This window comes from Dama dama, chromosome 22, assembly GCF_033118175.1.
Source record: "Dama dama isolate Ldn47 chromosome 22, ASM3311817v1, whole genome shotgun sequence".
NCBI classification, from domain to species: domain Eukaryota; kingdom Metazoa; phylum Chordata; class Mammalia; order Artiodactyla; family Cervidae; genus Dama; species Dama dama.
Window position 1 is genome coordinate 54,721,459 of NC_083702.1, and position 20,726 is coordinate 54,742,184.

The following is a 20,726-nucleotide window of genomic DNA, read 5'->3' on the forward strand; positions in this document are numbered from 1 at the left end:
ATTATTTTCTCCAGGTTAATGTAACTAGAAAAATACTAGAGCCAAAATTTAGGCTTTCTAATTTCCAGGTCCTGGACCGTAACAACTTTCACTTTCCTTAGAATTTCTAGAGGAAACATCAAATTATAGCATTTGACCAGGGGAACGCAGGATATCTAAGCAAAGAAGAATATGAAGAAGACTGAGTGAGTAAAGAAAGCAAAGCAATCAGAGCACTTTGTGGAGTCAATTCTGACAGGGAAATGAAAAAGAAAAGTGAGATATGGGCGAAGCACTCAGTGGAGGACACTAGAGCCTGAGGATGGCGGTCTAAAACCCAGAAGGTTCTGGGGATGGGAGTCAAACCATTCAAGAGTGTCATGGACAGGTAGGACCCCGGACCCGAGACCCTGCAAGGGAAGCGGGACAGCAAACCTCCCGAGTCTGCGCTGCCGCGCCCCGCGCCGGCCCCGCCCTGCGCCGCTCGGCCCCGCCCCGCCCCGCGCCGGCCCCGCCCCGCCCCGCCCCGCGCCGGCCCCGCCCCGCCCCGCCCCGCGCCGGCCCCGCCCCGCCTCCCGCCCGCCGCTCCCCGGCCCTCCCCCAGGTCTCTTAGGTGATGCTGCAGCCAAGATGGCGCCAGCGGCGGCCGCGGCTGCCTGAGCGCAATGCTCCGGGTCCTCGGCGGCAGCGGTGGCGGCTGTGGCCTCGGCCGGGGCCTCGGGTCTGTCCCGGGCGTGAGTGCTCAGGAGCCTCTCCTCCGGCCGGGTGAATCCGGACAAAGAGGAGACGGCCTCGAAGAGAGGAGGCAGTGAAGAACGGAGAGAGCGCGCGGCGCCTCCCGCCTCGGCACCATGGCTGGGCTCATCAAGAAACAGATCCTGAAGCACCTTTCCAGGTTAGTCAGAGCCTCGAGCGTGGGCACAAGACCGCCTCCGCCCTAGCGGGTACCAGAGGCAGCCCGCGGCTTCAGGGGCGGCGGGGACTGGCAGCCGAGCGGGAGGCGACCCTTGGACTCCCTGCTCCAGAGGGGCAGAGGTCGCGGCCCCGGACCTCCCTTCGCCCCTGCACTCAGGGCTGGCCTGGCGAGTCAGCGCCTGGACGGGGTCGCCCCCGGTTGGGGTCGCCCACAGACAGGTTCGCCCCTGGACGGTGCCCCTAGACGGATTCTCTCCCCCGATCGGCTCGCGGAGGAGCGTGTTGGGTGGCAGGGAGAGGCTGCTGGCTGGGACCGTCCCCGACGCGGCGTCTGGGGGGTGTCGGGAGGACCCTCTCGGGCGGTCCTGCGCGGACCTTGGAGACGGTCTGGCGTCGCCCAGGTGCTCGGTGTCTGCTCGCCTCCATTCGGAGATGAGCGGTTCCGTTAACCCAGGGCGTCTAGCGCAGTGTGGACTCTTAGGGCTGAGCCTGGCTTCTCACTGAGATGTTAACCTTGTTATTGTTCTGAATTCACCCTGCCTCGCCGTCCCCAGTCTGTGCATTAGAGGGTGTGCCTGTTTGCACAGTTAGGATTTGTTTTAGGTAAATAATCAGAGTTACCAGCTTTGGCAAGTTTTTTCTGGAGTCGTGTTAGCCCCACATCATTCGTACAGAGTTTATTATTATTTTTTTTAGTCTGAGATCCATAAATTCAGGGAGTCAACATCTGTGGTAACAAACCCAAGACGTGTCATCCTTTCCATTTCATAACGCGGTTTTAGTCAGAATCATGACTCAGTAAAGCTGGCAGTTTGCTACTGCCCCTGACTTTTCCATATTTGTCTCAAAACACAGGCTAAATGTAGGATCTTCTTTCCAAGTTGTTAACAGAGAATTCAGAATGCTTGATTATGACCCTTTACTCTGTTATTTGTAAGTTAATGATTACTTTTAACTGATTTTAGGAAAACACTTGGGTGTGATGATATACTTCCGTCGTAAAGAGAGCTCTTGATTGTCCAAATCATTGTATACCACAGGTTGTATGTTGGAGAACAAAATTATTATTTCTGTGATTCAGCAAATATTTTCCTCATAACATTGAATAAGATAAAGGTATTTTTTTTTAAAGTAACAAAGTATAGAAGCACTGATGATTATACATTTCTTAATAGTATCACTAATTGGAAAGTTCTTTTGAAATTGTCCATATGATCCAATAATGAATTACTTCGTTTTGGAAGAAGATTTTATCATTATTTTGTATGATTTAAGTAAGATCTGACTTGTCAGGTGTCCTCCAGCCTTTCTCATACTCAGTTCACAAGAAAATTTACACCTACAGAAAATGATTTGAATTTCTATTTTCTCACTCCCCGGAGGATGACAGTATTTACATAGCTAGTTCCATTTTAGATGCACAGGAGAAAAGTTTGTTCAGTCATTAAGAACCTTAGGATATTAGAGTTTCATTCTCTTATAGAACTACCGTTGAGAAGGACTCTTACAAATTGGTTGTAAGGGTAATGGCTTACTTCACAAAACAGACACATTCAGAACTGAATCTTGAGAATTACTCTTTTTTTTTTATAATAGAGTGTAGATTTACCATGTGTTAGTTTCAGGTACACAGCATAGTGGATCAGTTATACACATAAAGGATTACTTTTTAAATCTGTATGATTTCTAGTAACTGCTTTGTAAACTGATGATTTTTTTGAGATGAGTTTTTGTGGCACTTTTCAGTTAATTCATGTTTCAAAACTTCCTTAAGTCAAGTGACTGAAGAGTATCTAATTCATCCTCTTGGTTAAGATATTAACCTTACTGCTGTTACTGTCATCTAAGAAAAATACAGTTATTTATAAATATAAAGAATGACAATAGAAGAAACAAGGTGGGTGTTGTGATAATTTATTGTTCAGTTCAGTTCAGTCGCTCAGTCGTGTCCGACTCTTTGCGACCCCATGAATCGCAGCAGGCCAGGCCTCCCTGTCCATCACCAACTCCCGGAGTTTACTCAAACTCATGCCCATCGAGTTGGTGATGCCATCCAGCCATCTCATCCTCTGTCGTCCCCTTCTCCTCCTGCCCCCAGTCCCTCCTAGCATCAGGGTCTTTTCCAACGAGTCAACTCTTTGCGTGAGGTGGCCAGAGTACTGGAGTTTCAGCTTCAGCATCAGTCCTTCCAGTGAACACCCAGGACTGATTTCCTTTAGGATGGACTGGTTGGATCTCCTTGCAGTCCAAGGGACTCTCCAGAGTCTTCTCCAATACCACAATTCAAAAGCATTAATTCTTCGGTGCTCAGCTTTCTTCACAGTCCAACTTTCACATCCATACATGGCCACTGGAAAAACCATAGCCTTGACTAGACAGACCTTTGTTGGCTCAGGTAGTAATGAATTTATGAAATTATCTAGGTCAAGCTTAATTTTATAGATTATTCAGTAATAAAGATGTCACTATACTGATCTAACCATCCGGAACACAGTTTGATAGGAAATACTCAGAACATGCTATCTTCCAATAATAGACATTTCTTACGACTAGTGAGTGGAACTCATGATAGCTTCTTAATGGAGGGCTTACCTGACCATTCTTTTCTCTATAGCACTCATCTTTAGTAAGATGTACTTATTTATTTGCAGTTCATTTGTCTTCTGTACTGAATGTAAACTCCATGAGGGCAGTTTTTTTTGTTTTCTTGAGTCTAGAATAATGTAGGTACTCAATGACTATTTTTTGAATGAATGCATGAATGGCAACAATGAATGGCAACAAAACATTGCTATTTTTTTTTAAACTGAGGTAAGACTAGAAGCCACCAATATTATCACAGATCTTGGGCATGGCCAATTTTCCTGTGGTTTTAGGAAATAATGGACAATTGAATGATTGAATAAATATGGTACCTTTGGTATCCTGGAAAGAAGGGACTAGGAAAATGATACTTTATCTAAGAGGTTCCCAGTAAAGAAGACAATATAGGAACAAACAGGAGAAAAAGTGCTTACTCGGAGCTTGGAGGTTGAAGTGTGGTGAAATTGTAAGATTAAAATGAATGTTAGTCAGATACAAGGGCTTAAGAAAGCTGAGAACTGAAGAATTGATGCTTTTGAACTGTGGTATTGGAGAAGACTCTTGAGAGTCCCTTGGACAGCAAGGAGATCAAACCAGTCAATCCTAAAGGAAATCAGTCCTGAATATTCGTTGGAAGGACTGATGCTGAAGTTGAAGCTGTAATTTGGCCACCTGATGCAAAGAACTGACTCCTTGGAAAAGACCCTCGTACTGGGAAAGATTGAAGGCAGGAGGAGAAGGGGACAACAGAGGATGAGATGGTTGGATGGCATCACCGACTCGATGCATGTGAGTTTGAGCAAGATCCAGGAGTTGGTGATGGACAGGGAACCCTGACATGCTGCAGTCCTTGGGGTTGCAAAGAGTCGGACATGACTGAGTGACTGAGCTGAACTGATAAGAGAATTATTCTTTAGAGATTAACATATGCTTAAAGCAAATGATGAACTATTTGAGAAGTGTAAATCTATATACTTATTCCCTATCTAGTTGTTTAGTTTGTATTCCAAGCATCTCTTTCATTGTTAATAAAAAGTTTGTATACTTGAAACAGATCTGAAACTGAAGAGGACAAGTGAGTGAGTGAGTGAATGAGTGAGTGAGTATGTGTGTGTGCACGTGCACACATGTGTGCAGATTAGTTACAGAGTAGTTACATTTTAATAGAAGTGAAACAGGAAAAGCTTTTGAAGGTGATTTTACCCTGATCTTTCATACTATAACTGTCACAGAATATGTTTTGGAGAGTTCTCTAGGAGAGTATTTTTTCACAAGGAAATGGAAAGCTCTAAAGAAAAGTTAGAACAATTATAAGAAAGAAAATAAAATCAGGAGCTTACCTTCCAGCTCAAGTCCTCATTACCTGTTACTGTGGTATGTGTACACATGTGCTCCAGCAAAGGTGAAAGGCAGGGAGTAAAAGCTTGAAGATGGGGTACATTTAAGCCAGGACGTAAAAAGAGATGGAGAAGACTCAGATACAACTGCTCCCCCACTCCCCCTTTGGCTCAAGGCATGTTATGCTGGGGGTACAAGTGGGTGTTGCAAAGACATACACTGTACCTGAATACAGTCTTTGTATAGTTTTAAGCAGTGGTTATGAAACATGGGTGGGTGTTTGACCCCTCGGAGGATATTTGGCAATGTCTGGAGACATTTCTGATTGTCATGACTCGGCAGAGTTGGGTCTTGGGGTTGTACCTAGCAGGTAGAGGCCAAGGATGCTGCTAAACATCCTACAGTGGACAGCACGGTCTCTCACAAAAAGAATTATTTGACCTACATGTCAGTAGTTTTGAGGTTGAGAAACTGATTTAAAGTATACACATGTGTGTCAGATTATTCGACTAGGATACTGGGCTAATTGAGATTATGTTGTCTGTCATAAATATACTACCGTGTGTTAAATAGATAGCTAGTGGGAACCTACAACATGGCAAAGGGAGCTTCGCTTGGTGCTCAAGTAGTGACCAGGAGGGGTGGGATGGGTGGGTGGGAGGAAGCTTCCAGAGGGAGGGGATATATATATATATATATATGTAACTGATTCCCAGGTAGTGCTGGTGGTAAAGAGCCCACCTGCCAATGCAGGAGAGGTAAGAGGTGAGGGTTTGATCCCTGGGTGGGGAAGATCCCCTGGAGGAGTATTCTTGCTTGGAGAATCCCATGGACAGGGAAGCCAGGAGGGCTGCAGGCCATGGGGTCGCAAAGAGTCAGACTCGGCTGAAGCAAGTTAGCACCCATGCATAGCTGATTCACTTCATTGGTCAACAGAAACTAACACAACATTGTAAAACAATTATACTGCAGTTAGAAAAACTGTTAAAAAAAGATTGTATTGTCTGCAAACAACAAAAACCTGCTCTGTTTCACTTAGGCTAAAAGAGGAAATGTAATAGAAAGTTGTTAGTGTGGGTCTCAGAATCTGGAATAAGCCAATGCCTAGGGCCTGGTTGGAAGAGTGCTTGAACCTCAGCACTATTGGCATTTGAACCAGACGATTCTCCTTTGTGGAAGGCCGCTCTGCACTTTGTAGGGTGTTGAGCAGCACCCCTGGTCTCCACCCACTAGATGCCGATAGCACTCCTGCGGTCTTGACCATGAGAGCACGTCTCCAGATGTTGCCAGATGTCCCCTGGAAGGCACAGCTTCTGTCAGTTGAGAAGCACTACTTTAGGGTGCTGTCCCATCTTTCACAACTCCTGGTCTGGTCTTTCCTGCTGAAGTTTTGGATTTCAGGGAGAGAGAATCTGTTTGACCCAGTTCTGTGTCAATTAGCAATGGTAAAGGGTTGTGCAGCAAAGATGTGGTCATGGGGAGAACTGTTTAGAGTCAGACTTGCTGCTCCATTTGGTGTCTTTAATAGGCACCAAACTAAATTAGGTTTTGGAGGGCCTCATTTGCTGTGTTAGGGAAATTGAAATTGAACTTCATCCCAGGAGGTGACTGCTAATAAAGAATCTCTGATTAAAGCGGGACATGATCACTAAAGAAAGGTACAAGGTTATGAGTTTGATTTGCAGTCCAAGGTTCAGGAACATTTCTCTGGGGTGGAAACATAGAGTCTATAGAGGTGCTCTGATTAGATTAAGTAGAAAAATAATGTAGAAAGATATCAATATTCCACAGAATTTATGAGAAGGTTAGAGGAACAGACTTGGGAAAGGCGTGGATGCAGGCCAGCTCCAAGGATTGAGGTAAGAGAAACTTCTTGACAGTCTCAATAAGACATACTCCCTAAACAAAGTGGAAGAAATAAAGTAGAAAGGGAGAGTGGCCTGAGAAGATTAACTATTTGGAATATTTTTTAAGGAGATTAGGAAAGGTTGAGTGCTTGCAGGATCTTGTGACTGAATGGCAAAGTGAAGGGAGATTAGAGTGCCTCACAGTATATTTACAGAGTGCTTCTCTGTACCATGTACTAGTCTATAATGTTGGGGAAACTCCCTGCCCTCAGTGGAGCTTACATTTTAATCAGAGAAGGCTGAGAGTAATTAGATTAATAAATCTTCACATTTAAATTAAACATGAAGTACATTGCTATTGAAAAAAATAACAGAGAAAGGGAGTAGGAAGTGCACGGAGGTTGGGGGACAAACTTTGCAATTTTAAATCCAGTGATGGAGAAGGCTTGATTGAGAAGGTGTTATCTGAGGAGAGACCTGAAATTGGGAGTGCGAACAAATGCAAAAATCCAGAAGAGGAAGCTTACTTGTCATTTTTAGGCACATACATTAATGCCTCCAATGTAGGTGAAGTGGAATGAGGACTGAGGTGAGTAGTGGAAGATAAGATCAAAGAGAAATCCAGGACCAGATCTTGTGGGACCTTGTAGTGACTTTGGCTTTTACCCTAAGTGAGACTGGCAGCCACTGGAAGGCTTTGAACCTTTGATCACTCTGCAGCCAAGTGGGAAATAAATAATTGAAGGGCAGGAGAAGAAGCAGGAGCCCAGTGAAACATGTTAACTATCTAGATGAGAAAAAATACTGGCACGGAGCTAGGTGGGTGCAGTGAAGTTGTTGAGATACATAGTCAGGTTTTAGACGTATTTTGAAGGCAGAGCCACAGGTTTTGCCAATAGATAAGATGTGGATTGAGAAGGAGAAGAGTCATGGATGACTTTGACATAAGCAACTGAGAAGATGGAGTTGCTGTTAATTAAGCTGGAGAAGATATGCAGAAGACGCATGTTTATGGAAAAAGATCTGGAGTTTGGCTCTGGAAACGTTAATTTGGTTGTCTGTTAAGCACATAAATGGCAATCCCTTTATTTGTAAGCTAATTTAGACTGTGCCTCTTATAGTTTGGCAACAGTGATATCTGTTTTTTCTGTGTGGCCATCCTTTGACTTAGCCAATAGAAGATTACAGAAAAGTGAATTGTGAGTTGAATTTTAGGGGGTGAATCCACTCCCTAATTTTTTCTTTTTTTCTATTAAGTACACTTCATAGAGGCATCTAAAACTGAGCAAGGTGCCTGTTTCTTTCACGTTAATTTCCAACTACAACCTGATACTGATTCTTAGAAAAGTTACTTTCAGGAGATTGATTTGAAAACTTCAGGTTAAAAGGAGATTGAATGTGTGTTTTATTGGATATTGTAATACTGTTATCCTAGAATCAGAAGATATTTGTTCCTGTCTCCTGGAAGGAAGTTATTAAAACATTGAGGTTTTAGACTTTCCTAAGATTTAGCAGGTAGTGTTGAGTAGTTAAGTCACTGATCCAGCACCTTCATAATTTGATTATTCTATACTGCCTGTTGAGGCTGTGGTTTTCACCTAACAGTTCTCTTTTCTTTGGGTTTTCAGCACTTCCTGTATTACTCCTTTATGGTATTTTATTGTCCTGTTGCAATATCCCTTAAGAGATTCGTTTATTACTTGGGAATCATTTGACTTTACCATCCTTTGAAGCTTGGAAAACATAATCTTTTGACTCAGCAGTTCTTTAAAGTTGGGGAAGGACAGTTTCTCCATTCGTTTCTTTTTACTTGCATAATTATGTTGCAATATTACACTTTGCCTTAATACTGCAGTTTCCAGTCTAAATGTTTCCTCAGTAAGTTGATCTCTTAGCAGTTTATGTTTTAAACTTTGCATACTGTGTTACTTAAGATGAGTAATTTAATATTTCTATTAAATATTGATATTTACAAGTTGATATTAGCTCAGATTGAATGTAAGTTACAAGATTTATGGGGCTTCCCTTGTGGCTCAGCTAGTAAAGAATCTGTCTGCAATGCGGGAGACCTAGGTTTGATCCCTGGGTTGGGAAGATCCCCTGGAGAAGGGAACGGCTACCCACTCCAGTATTCTGTCCTGGAGAATTCCATGGACTGTATAGTCTATGGGGTCGCAAAGAGTGGGACATGACTGAGCAACTTTTACTTCACTTCACTTCACAAGTTTTATGACACCATTTCCATGAGTGAAATATGAGCAGTTATCAAGACCAAATTATTAAAACAAAATTAAAAGCTGAGAAAATATGATCCAGGATGTGTTTTTTTTTTTTTTTTTAGGCATTATACTTGTTATTGGTCTGTCTCATAATTCACTGACTTATTTTGAGACTTCTCCCAGCCAAAAAGAATGTTGTATATAAATTTTGAACCTCTGTATTAGTCCATCTTTTAAGACAATTGTAGCTGTATGTATAATATACTCTTTTTTTCTACCCAAAAGTACCATTAAGAGAGGAATCTGTGACTTCTTTTCTGCCACTGTTATTATGACATTGTGGTGTTTTCCTCTACTGTTATTTATTTATTTTAGAACAAAAGCTTCTTGTTTATTAGTTCCATAGACTGTCATCTCTTTAAGGGCAGAATAACCCTGATAGACTTTGAATTCTGAGGGCAGTGACTGTGCTTCTGTGGCTCACCATTGTATCTTTAGCATCTGCCACAGTACTGTGGTATATGGTAGTTGTTCAGAAACATTTTAGCTAACTGGAGAAATAGATTTATACTATTGTAAATTTATACATCGGCCATCATAGAACACATAGATCATAAATACATGTATTTATAAAGTTGGATACATTTTTAGCAATATTACAATCTTGATGTTTGTGGGTTATTTTTCATAGGTGACTTTACTCTTTAGTATTCTTTATGAAATGAAATGGGGATTATAGTTTTAACTAGGCCTTCTGGCAGTTAAAATTTTGACAATTTGTAGGTTACTTGTCTTTTGGAGTGCTTGTCCTAATTGGTTTCATTTAATATTGAATTATTTAGTTCAGTCTTTGTGTAACTTTTGTATAGCATAGCTATCTCGTTTTTGTTAAATATTATTTTTAACATAAAAATTTAAACATATTGATTTAATAGAGTAGTAGGGCTACCAGTGGTGGAGAGAAGGAAGAAAATCACAAATGATTAATTTATCTTAGATTTTAAGCAGCATTTGCTTATAGTTAATCCAGTGTGCAATACAACTGTATTTTCTTTAAAGTGACTCACAGCTAAATATTTTTATCATATCATTCCTTTCCTCTTCTTTCCCTTAAACTTGCTCCCTTCTGTGTCCCCTGTATACCCATTCCCTGCAGCGATCCCTGCTGGCTGTGGTGGAGATTGGTGTGCTGTGAATTTCATAATCACCCAAATGAGTCCCAGAGGAGTCTAAGAAACCCTGGCAACTGACTACTTGCTTTCACCAGGAGTAGGGACCTTTTGTCTGAATTTCCTGCCCTCAGGTAATTCTTCTATTCCCCATTTTTTTTTTTTTTTCTTTTCTCTCTGTAAATGCAAGCACTTCCTGTGCCCACATAAAGTTACTTTGAGAATATTTTCTAATTCTTCTTGTTTTAGTCAGACACCAATTTCATGGTTTTTTGTTTTTTGTTTTTAAACTATGTAGCTACAGGCCCATGCAATTCTCCTAGAATGTCTTCTAATATATAAGATTTGGCAATGCACTTAAAGTTATAACCAGGTCTTTCTGATGTTTCATGAGTGAGTTTTATAACTTATTGTCAGCTACTTGGAAATAGTAATTAACATTATCTACTCTTTAATGGGTTAGGCATTGTAGTCTAATGTAATTAATGAGGTGTGAAGGCTCTTTTCATAAAGAGAATGTTTTGACCAATTCACTGAAGAACTTAAAAGTTTTGTGTATTTAATGTTGGTTGTAGGCCTAGGCGGATGTCTCCGGCACGTCCGTGCAGGGGGCTGAGGGCCGCGGTGGCTGCCAGCATGGGGTTGAGCGAGGGGCCGGCGGGCTCAGCCCGGAGCGGGCGCCTCCTTCGCCCGCCAAGCCCGGCACCGGCGGCCCGGCTGTTGCGGCTCCCGGGGAGCGGGGCCGTGCGGGCCGCAAACCCGGAGCGCGGCGGCTAGACCGAGGCGCTGCGGGCCGCCGTGGCCGAGCTGCGCGCCGGCGCCGTGGTGGCCGTCCCCACCCATACGCTGTACGGCCTGGCCTGCTCGGCGAGCTGCTCGGAAGCACTGGGCGCCGTGTACCGTGTCAAGGGCCGCAGCGAGACCAAGCCGCTGGCCGTATGCCTGGGCCGCGTGGCCGACGTCTACAGGTACTGCCATGTGAGAGTACCCGAGGGGCTCCTGAAGGACCTGTTGCCAGGACCAGTGACCCTGGTAATGGAACGCTCAGAGGAGCTCAACAAGGACCTGAATCCTTTCACTCCTCTTGTAGGCATCCGGATTCCTGACCACGCCTTCATGCAGGACTTGGCCCAGGTGTTTGGGGGGCCACTCGCGCTCACCAGTGCCAACCTCAGCTCCCAGTCCAGCTCTCTGAATGTTGAGGAATTCCAGGACCTGTGGCCTCACTTGTCCTTGATCATTGATGGGGGACCCACTGGGGACGGCCAGAGCCCAGAGTGTCGATTAGGCTCAACTGTAGTTGACTTGTCTGTGCCTGGAAAGTTTGGCATCATTCGTCCTGGTTGTGCCCTTGAAAGTACTTCAACCATCCTCCAGGAGTACGGGCTGCTCCCCTCACATGGATCCTGCTTGTGACACTCTGGAGGAGGGTGGGCCCAATGACTGGTGCTGGACACTATGTGTCCGACCGCTGGTAGCTGGCAAGGCCTCATTTGCAGAGGCTGCTAGGGCTACAGTGTTAGTAGTCTGACCTTTTAAGGCAGAGTTTCTTTCTGAACTGTATAGACCAGAACTCAGAAGCTGCTCGTTAAGCCTCACACCTGGTTTGGGAGGTTATATTAATTTATCTATAATTTCCTATATTAGCTAAAAGCTGAATAGAAATTTTAAGTCCATTCCTAGGATGGCCTGGTTCGGTTAACAGATAGGTTTCTTCTTCCTTTGATTTTTGAAAAATAAATAACCAGTTTGCAATCTAATGAGAACCTCTTCTCTGGTGGGTAGTGGCATTTAAGGTCCAAATCAGCTAACGCATCAGTTGATGCTTTTTTAAGAGTCTCAAGTGACCAAAGGCACTTTGTGCTTCTGAAGCTGGAACCAGGTTAGGATAAAACCTGTGGAGCCATAGGCCAAACACTACTTCCTCTGAACCAGGGCTGGTTCTGTGCTGTAATTGCCTGGCAGAGTCATCATTTTGGTCTAATGATGGGAAGTAAGCTCAGTTGGGGCAGGGGGGTCCAAATTATTAAAAAATGTTGGAAAAAAAAAATGTTGGTTGTAATTTTTATGAAAGACATTGCAATAACTCTCATGAACGGCTGTGAAAATAGGATTCATTTTGAAGAATGTAAGGGCTCCCACCCCAATCTTTTCTTTTCTCTCCTACTGCCCTTTAAAAATCAGGGGAAACAGTTATGCTATAAAATCAGATTCATGGAAACAGCACTAAATTTTTCAGTCTAGGACTCAATGAAAAACCTAGAAACTTCTATTTGAACGCTTCTCATGCTTGAGAAATTTATACACTTAAATACTTTGGACCTCTAAAAGTCTACTAAGAAATTCATAGTTGAAGAGTAGTCATGAGCAGAATTGAGCCACTCATTACATACTTAGCCTTGGTGTAATGGAACAGTTGATAAACTTGCTGACCATATATTAGCTGGCAGTTGTATAGGTGTGATGACTTAAATATTATTTTCCAGTATTCTTGTTTGCTTTCCAATATTCTTGATTCCATCATCATTTGGTTATCTGGATCTTAACCAAATTGTCAAGGCAGAATGCCAAGCTTTATCTTTCAGTAGATGGTTAGAAAAACCTTTGAGATAGTTCTGATTTTGTGTATGCCTCTAGCAAATCCTCTGAGACCTTTGCTTCGGAAGTATAGTCATGACTGTAAATTTTGGTTTGCCTAGATTACACCTCCTTAATGTTTCTTTTTTGGTCTGATTTGTGCTTAGCTTATTGAAGGTGAGGTATAGTGATTTTCTTCTAAGCTTAAATCACATTTGTCTGTGCATTTATTCAAGTCACCTACAAAGCTTAATTCCTTTTTCTTCTTAACCTTCTCATTTTAATCAGTCATTGTCCCTTTTTATTTAAATAACTCTTGAATTTATCTTTTTTATCCTGAACATAGCGTATAGCAGATTACTTGCTACAAAGTAGATATCAGTAAGATTTGAATATCTCTACTGTCTACCCAGATTTAAATCATAATTTCTTGGATCAGTTGAAGTTAAGTATTCTCATTTCTCATGCTTCTTTTTTAAAAAAATATTGATTTATTTATTATTGGCTGCTCTTGGTCTTCATTGCTGCGTGCGCACTCTGCTCCTTGCAGTAGCTTCTCTCGTTGTGGAGCGCGGGCTCTCGGCACCCGGCTTCAGCGGTTTGGGCACACGGGCTCGGTGGTTGCGGTTTGCGGCCTCCAAACTGCAGGCTCAGTTCTGGGGCACGGGCTTCGCTGCCCTGAAGCATGTGGGATCTTCAGGGACCAGAAGTCGAACTGGTATCCCCTGCATCGCAAGGCGGATTCTTAACCACTGGACCACCAGGGAAGCCCTTCTCATTCTTCTTTATTCCATTCTTGGAACTGTTACCAGAGAGATCTTGACAAAATACTAATCTTATTTAATTACTTGGTAAATATGTTTCAATAGCTCATGTTCAAACTTTAAACTTTTTCTTCTTCTCTCTTTTTTTTTGGTTTATAACATAATTTTTTAGTCCAAAGAAATATAAATAGAACTTTACTGTGTAGAATAGTAGTAGGGCTCAATCTTGTTGAAACAGGAATTGGGGGTGGGGTTCAGCTGGCATATTTTTACCCTTTTTATTTCTGTTCCACCTAGGTTGAATCATGAGCAGTCTCCTCAGGGGCACTGTGGGAATAATACTGATGTGTAGGATGGAACTTGCATTCCTTGGCATGAGATACAAGAGTTCTTCATGATCTAGCTGCTGTTATGCATTCAAAGCATATCATTTCCTTTCAAACTACCTTATGCTTTTCAAACTACCTTATTGTTAGCCTTGTGCTTCATCTGTGCTGGCTGCATATAATCCTGTAACCTTGAGCATGCTGAAATGTCCTGAAATGTCCTCCTCTGCCCTGGTCACCTAGCAAAAACTTACTCTCAAAGATGTGGCTGCAATGCTGCCTTCTCCATGAAGCCTTTCCAAAGCAGTAGGCTTTTTAACAAAGTTGATGACCTCTTTGCTCCTCCATCTTAAACTACCCTCTTTTTACTATAATATCCGTCACGCATTGCCTGGCACATAGTATGACTGTAAAACACTACAATAATTTCTTTCTGTGATTGCTTCTAATAGTAAATCATGAGGTCTTTGAAAGCAGTGATTTTGTCCCATTTGTCTAAGTTACCCAAGAGCTTAATCAGAGCTCAGTTTTTGCCTTGAAGAATGTATACCTAATTGTGTCAGGTTTTCTGACATTTCAACGAAATTTAGAAACCCAGGTTTTAATGCAACATCTACCCATTTTAAATGTTAGCCACATGTTTCGGTTGTTAGAAACACTGCGCAGGCCAGACAAAACATGTCTGTGGGCAAAACACAGCTCATGCTGCCAGTCTGCAGCCTCTCCATTCTGTGAATGTTTCTGTGCAAAAGCTAGTTAGACAGGATTGGTTGATTTTCCTTACATGCATATTACAAAAATAACCAAGCCAAATAAACTCTGCAAATTGTGAATGCTCAAAAAAAAAAAGAGGAATTTATTATGAGCATATCTTAATCCTTGTCCCATCCTTGTAATTCTTTAAAAAAAAATTTGTTGTTCAGTCACCAAGTCGTGTCCAACTCTTTGCAACCCTATGGACTGCAGCATGCCAGCCTTCCCTGAAGTTTGCCCAAGTTCATGTCCACTGAATGGGTGATGCCATCCAACCATCTCATCCTTTGTCACCCCAATCCTCCTCCTCCTGCCCTCAGTCTTTCCCAGCATCAGGGTCTTTTCCAATGAGTCAGTTCTTCACATCAGGTGGCCAAAGTATTGGAGCTTTAGCAACAGTCCTTCCAATGAATATTCAGGGTTAATTTCCTTTAGGATTGGCTGATTTGATCTCCTGCAGTCCAAGGGACTCTCAAGAGTCTTCTCCAACACCACAATTCAAAAACATCAATTCTTTAGTGCTTAGCCTTCTTGATGGTCCAACTCTCACATCCATATATCCTGGGAAAGCCATAGCTTTGACTGTACAGACCTTGGTCTGCCAAGTGATATCTCTGCTGTTTAATATGCTGTCTAGGTTTGTCATAGCTTTTCTTCCAAGGAGCAAGTGTCTTTTAATTTTGTGGCTGCAGTGATTTTGTAGCCCAAGAAAATAAAATTTGTCAGTTTCCACTTTTCCCCATCTATTTGCCATGAAATGATGGGACTGGATGCCATCTTCTTAGTTTTTTGAATGTTGAGTTTTAAGCCAGCTTTTTCACTTTTCTCTTTTACCTTCATTAAGAGGCTCTTTAGTTTCTCTTCACTTTGATTAGAGTGGTATCATCTGCGTATCTGAGGTTGTTGATATTTCTCCTAGCAATCTTGATTCCAGCTTGTGATTCATTCAGCCCAGCATTTCATATGATGTGTTCTGCATATAATTTTAAATAAGCAGGGTGAATACTCCTTTCCCAATTTGGAACCAGTCTGTTGTTCCATGTCTGTTTCTAACTGTTGCTTCTTGACCTGCATACAGGTTTCTCAGGAGACAAGTAAGGTCATCTGATATTCCCATCTCTTTAAGAATTTCCCACAGTTTGTTGTGATCCTTCACACAGTCAAAGGCTTTCACATAGTTGATGAAACAGAAATAGATGTTTTTCTGGAATTCCTTTGCTTTCTCTATGACCCAGTGGATATTGGCAATTTGATTTCTGGTTCCTCCTCTGCCTTTTCTAAACCCAGCTAATACATCTGGAAGTTCTTGGTTCACATTACTGCTGAAGCCTAGCTTGAAGGATTTTGAGCATAATCTTGCTTGGATGTGGAATGAGTGCAGTGGTGTAGTAGTTTGCACACTCTTTGGCATTGCCCTTCTTTGGGATTGGAATGAAAACTGACCTTTTCCTGCGTTACTATGTCCAATTTACCTTGATTTAGGAACCTAACAGTTCCTATGCAATATTGTTCAGTTTACAGCATCAGGCTTTACTTTCACCACATATGACTGTACTTTCAGATACATCCACAACCTAGTGTCATTTCCACTTTGGCCCAGCCTCTTCATTGCTTCTGGAGCTATTTCTCTACTCTTTACTCTTTCACAGTAGCATGTTGGGCGCCTTCCGACCTGGGGGGCTCATCTTCTCGCATTGTATCATTTTACCTTTTCGTACTGTTCATGAGATTCTTGGGGCAAAAATACTGGAGTGATTTGCCGTTCACTTCTCCAGTGGGCCGTGTTTGGTCAGAACTCTCCACTATGACCCATCTGTTTTGGCTCGCCCTGCATGGCATGGCTTACAGCTTCATTGAGTTATGCAAGCCACTTTGCCACTGTGATCCATGAAGAGGAATGGAATGGTAATTGATCCTAAAGTACCTTTTAAGTTAAAATTGAACAAATTTGATTATAGACTTGGGTCTGCCTTAGGGTGACCTTGAACTATGAACTTAACCTCTCTAGGCTTCACATTCTCTGCTGTAAAATGAGGACTTTGAATTAGAGAAACTTTTCAGGCACTAAAATTATAAAATTGTTTTGTATTCTTTGCTTGTATAAATACTTCCTATGGCTCTACTAAGTTATTTTACTTGGCTCTAAATCACTTCTAGATGACAACAGCAGTGGTGTGGTTTTCAAAAAGCCATGGTTCAAGGACCTTAGTAATTCTCATTTCCTTATATTTTATTAAGTTAGCTAGTCCATTCTTTTTTATTAAGAGATACACACCCACACATATTTGCTCTACAGTTTGTTTGGCTTGATTGTTTTTGTAATATACAATTAAAATCAACTAATCCAGTATAACCAGTTTTTTTTTTTTTTAATTTTATTATTTTTTTTATTAGTTGGAGGTTAATTACTTCACAACATTTCATGGGTTTTGTCATACATTGACATGAATCAGCCATGGATTTACATGTATTCCCCCTCCCGATCCCCCCTCCCACCTCCCTCGTATAGCCATATATATGAAGTGAAGTGAAGTGAAAGTCGCTCAGTCATGTCTGACTCTTTGCAACCCCATGGACTATACAGTCCATGGAATTCTCCAGGCTGGAATACTGGAGTTGGGTAGCCTTTCCCTTCTCCAGGGGATCTTCCCAACCCAGGGATCAAACTGAGGTCTCCCACATTGCGTGCAGATTCTTTACCAGCTGAGTCACAAGGGAAGCCATATATATATATATATATATATATATATATATATGGGTATATATAATTACTTATATAAATATCTGATTTAAACACCTCTATTGAAATATAATTGTTTTGTGCAATAAATTGCACATATTAAAGGTGTACAATTTGTTGAAATTTTGATTTATGCTCTAAAACATTTCTTTATACTCCTTTGTGATCTTCTTCATCCTGTCTTCCTGCCTTATCTGTTGTTATTATGGATATACTTTATTTCACTTACATTAGTTTGTATTTCCCAGGATTTCATATAATCATTTAGTATACTTCTTTCCTGCCCTTTTCCCCTCAGCATAATTATTTTGCAATTAACCTATGTTGTTTTATGCGTTATGTCGTATTGCTGAGTATATTCCATTGTGTGTATGCCACAGTTCCACAATGGAATTGTTTATCCATTCACCTGTTAATCGTCATTTGGGTTCTTTCTAGTCTGGGCTGTTAACAGATAAAGCTCCTGTGAACATTCATGATTAAATCCTTGTGAGAACATATACTTTTCACTTCTCTTGAATAACTGTGTTCCGAAGTCTATTTTTATTTATATTCACACCAGCAATTGTGTGACAGTTCCACTTGCTCCGTTCTTCACTAGCATTCCATTTAGTCTTTTAATTTTGCCCAGTTTAGTGGATAAGTAGCGGTATCTGATTGTGGGTTTTAATTTGCAGTTTCCTGTTGACTGATGATGTACATCTTTCAGTGTGCTTATACACTATCTGTACGCCTTCTTTTGTTTGAGACACAAACAATTTTGTTTGTGATGAGAACTTTTAGGATTTACTCTCTTAACGTTCATATTAATATCCAGCAGTGTTAATTATATTTATCATGTTTTACATTGTATCCTTAGTATTACTTACCTTATTACTAGAAGTTTGTACCTTTCAGTCAAATTCAGTCGCTCAGTCATGTCTGACTCTTTGCAACCCCATGAATCGCAGCATGCCAGGCCTCCCTGTCCGTCACCAACTCCCGGAATTTACCCAAACTGATGTCCATCGAGTTGGTGATGCCATCCAACCATCTCATCCTCTGTCGTCCCCTTCTCCTCCTGCCCTCAGTCTTTCCCAGCATTAGGGTCTTTTCCAGTGAGTCAGCTCTTTGCATCAGGTGGCCAGAGTATTGGAGTTTCAGCTTCAGCGTCAGTCCTTCCAATGAACACCCAGGACTGATCTCATTTAGGAAGGACTGGTTGGATCTCCTTGCAGTCCAAGGGACTCTCAAGAGTCTTCTCCAACAACACAGTTCAAAACCATTGATTCTTCTGCGCTCAGCTTTCTTTATAGTCCAACTCTCACACCCATACATGACTACTAGAAAAACCATGCCTTGACTAGACGGACCTTTGTTGACAAAGTGATATCTCTGCTTTTTAATATGCTGTCTGGGTTGGTCATAACTTTCCTTTTATACCTTTAGACTGCCTTCATCTAGTTACCCCTCTCTCTGCCCTCTGGTAACCACAAATCTCATCTCTTTTTTGTGAGTTGTTTTTGAAGTGTAATGGACCTACAGCACTATGTTAGTTCCTGTTACACAATATAGTGACTCAGCATTTCTATATATTTCTTAATGATCACGACGATAAGTCTAGTTAACTGTCTTTTCCCATACGATAATATTACATACTTATTGACTGTATTTCCCACACTGTAGATTTCATACCCATGACTCATTCATTTTACAAATGGAAGTTTGTACTGCTTAATCTCCCTCACCTATTTTCCGTCTTCTTCTGTCCCTCTCCCTTCTGGCAACCACTTGTTCATTCTCTGTATCTGTTTTATGGCTGAGTAATATTCCTTTGATAAACATGTAGATTGCTTCCATATCTTGGCTCTTGTAAATAATGCTGCAGTGAACATAGGGGTACGTATATCTTTTCTAAATAGTGTTTCAGTTTCCTTTGGATAAATATCCAGGAGTGGAATTGCTGGATTGTGTGATAGCTCCTGGTGACTCAAATGGTAAAGAGATTGCCAACTATGCAGGAGACTTGGATTCTATCCCTGGGTTGGGAAGATCCCCTGGAGGAGGGAATGGTAGCCCATTCTAATATTCTTGCCTATAGAATTCCATGGACAGAGGAAACTGGTCATCTACAGTCCATGGGTTGCAAAAAGTCAGACACGATTGAGTGACTCTGTTTTTAATTTTTGGAGGAGCCTCCCTACTATTTTCCACTGTGGCTGTACCCATTTACAGCCCCACTAACAGTCCATGAGGGTTCCCTTTTCTACACATCTTCGTTAATACTTATTCTTTGTGGTTTTTCTGATAATATCCAGTCTTACAGATGTGAGGTGTTATCTCATTGCAGTTTTAATTTGCATTTCCCTCATGATTACTGATGTTGAGCATTTTTTCAGATGCCTTTTGATCATCTGTCTGCCTTCTTTGGGAAAATATTCAGGTCTTCTGACCTTTTTTTTAATGTTTGAATTTTTTATTTTGTGTTTTAACCCTTTGTTGGATATACTGTTTACAGATATCTTCTCTCATCCAGTAGGTGACCTTTTTATTTGTTGATAGTTTCCTTCACTGTATAAAAGCTTTTTAGTTTGATATAGTCTCATTGTTTATTTTTGCTTTAGTTTCCCTTGCCTGAAGAGATATGTAAATATATCCAAAAATATATTACTAAGACCAGTATCAAAGAGCTTACTGCCTATGTGTTATTATAGAAGTTTTGATTTCTGTTCTTATATTTGTCTTTATTAATTCATTTTAAATTTATTTTTGTGCATGGTGTGAGAAATTAGTACAATTTGATTCTTTTGCATGCAGCTGTCCAGTTTTACCAACGTCATTTATTAAGGAGGCTGTCTTTTCCACATTGTATATTTTTGCCTCTTTTATTGTAGATTAGTTGCCTATACAAGTGTGGGCTCATTCCTGAACTCTGTTCTTTTCCATTGATATATGTGTCTGTGTTTGTGCCAGTACCGTACTGTTTTGATTATTGTAGCTTTGTAAAGTAGTTTGAAATCAGGAAGTGTGATACTTCCAACTTTGTTCTTTCTCAAGATTATTTTGGCTCTCTGAGGTCTTTTTGTTTTTATACAAATTGTAAAAGTGTGTCTAGTCCTGTGAAAAATACTGTTGGTAATTTGTTAGGGATTGCGTTGAATCTGTAGATTGCCTTGGGTAGTATGGTCATTTTAACAATATTGATTCTTCCAATTTAGGAACAGATATCTTTACATTTGTTTGTGTCTTCACTTTCTTTTGTCATTGTCTTATAGTTTTCGGAGGACGTGTCTTTTGGCTCCTCAGATAGGTTTATTCCTAAGTATTTTATTCTTTTTTAATGCAGTGGTAAATGGGATTGTTTCCTTAATTTCTCATTCTGATAGATCGTTGTTAGTGTATAGAGATACAATAATTTATGCATATTATTTTGTATCCTACAAATTTACTGAATTCATCAGTGAGTTCTAGTAATTTTTTCTTGGTGTCTTTGGGATTTTTATGTATAGTACCGTGTCATTTGCAAGCAGTGACAGT

At 41.2% G+C, this 20,726-nt stretch overlaps 2 protein-coding genes across 3 annotated transcripts in view; both read left to right on the forward strand.

The window, feature by feature from the left end:
• Positions 1-596: 596 nt before the first annotated feature.
• Positions 597-20,726, forward strand: part of BLTP3B (bridge-like lipid transfer protein family member 3B) — an 85,862-nt gene continuing 65,732 nt past the window's right edge. The window contains exons 1-2 of one of the 2 annotated variants that reach the window (XM_061125559.1): positions 597-874; positions 10,038-10,184. Coding sequence is in view for 1 of the 2 variants with exons in the window: in XM_061125558.1 (XP_060981541.1) it covers positions 831-874 (44 nt within the window). In the remaining variant the exon portion in view is untranslated. The remainder of the gene's footprint in view (positions 875-10,037; positions 10,185-20,726) is intronic. The other variant, XM_061125558.1, reaches the window with a different exon arrangement.
• LOC133044011 (threonylcarbamoyl-AMP synthase-like) lies at positions 10,636-13,223 on the forward strand. The gene is given in 1 exon segment (XM_061125557.1): positions 10,636-13,223. A coding segment is annotated over 1 exon segment (831 nt). The 3' UTR covers positions 11,467-13,223.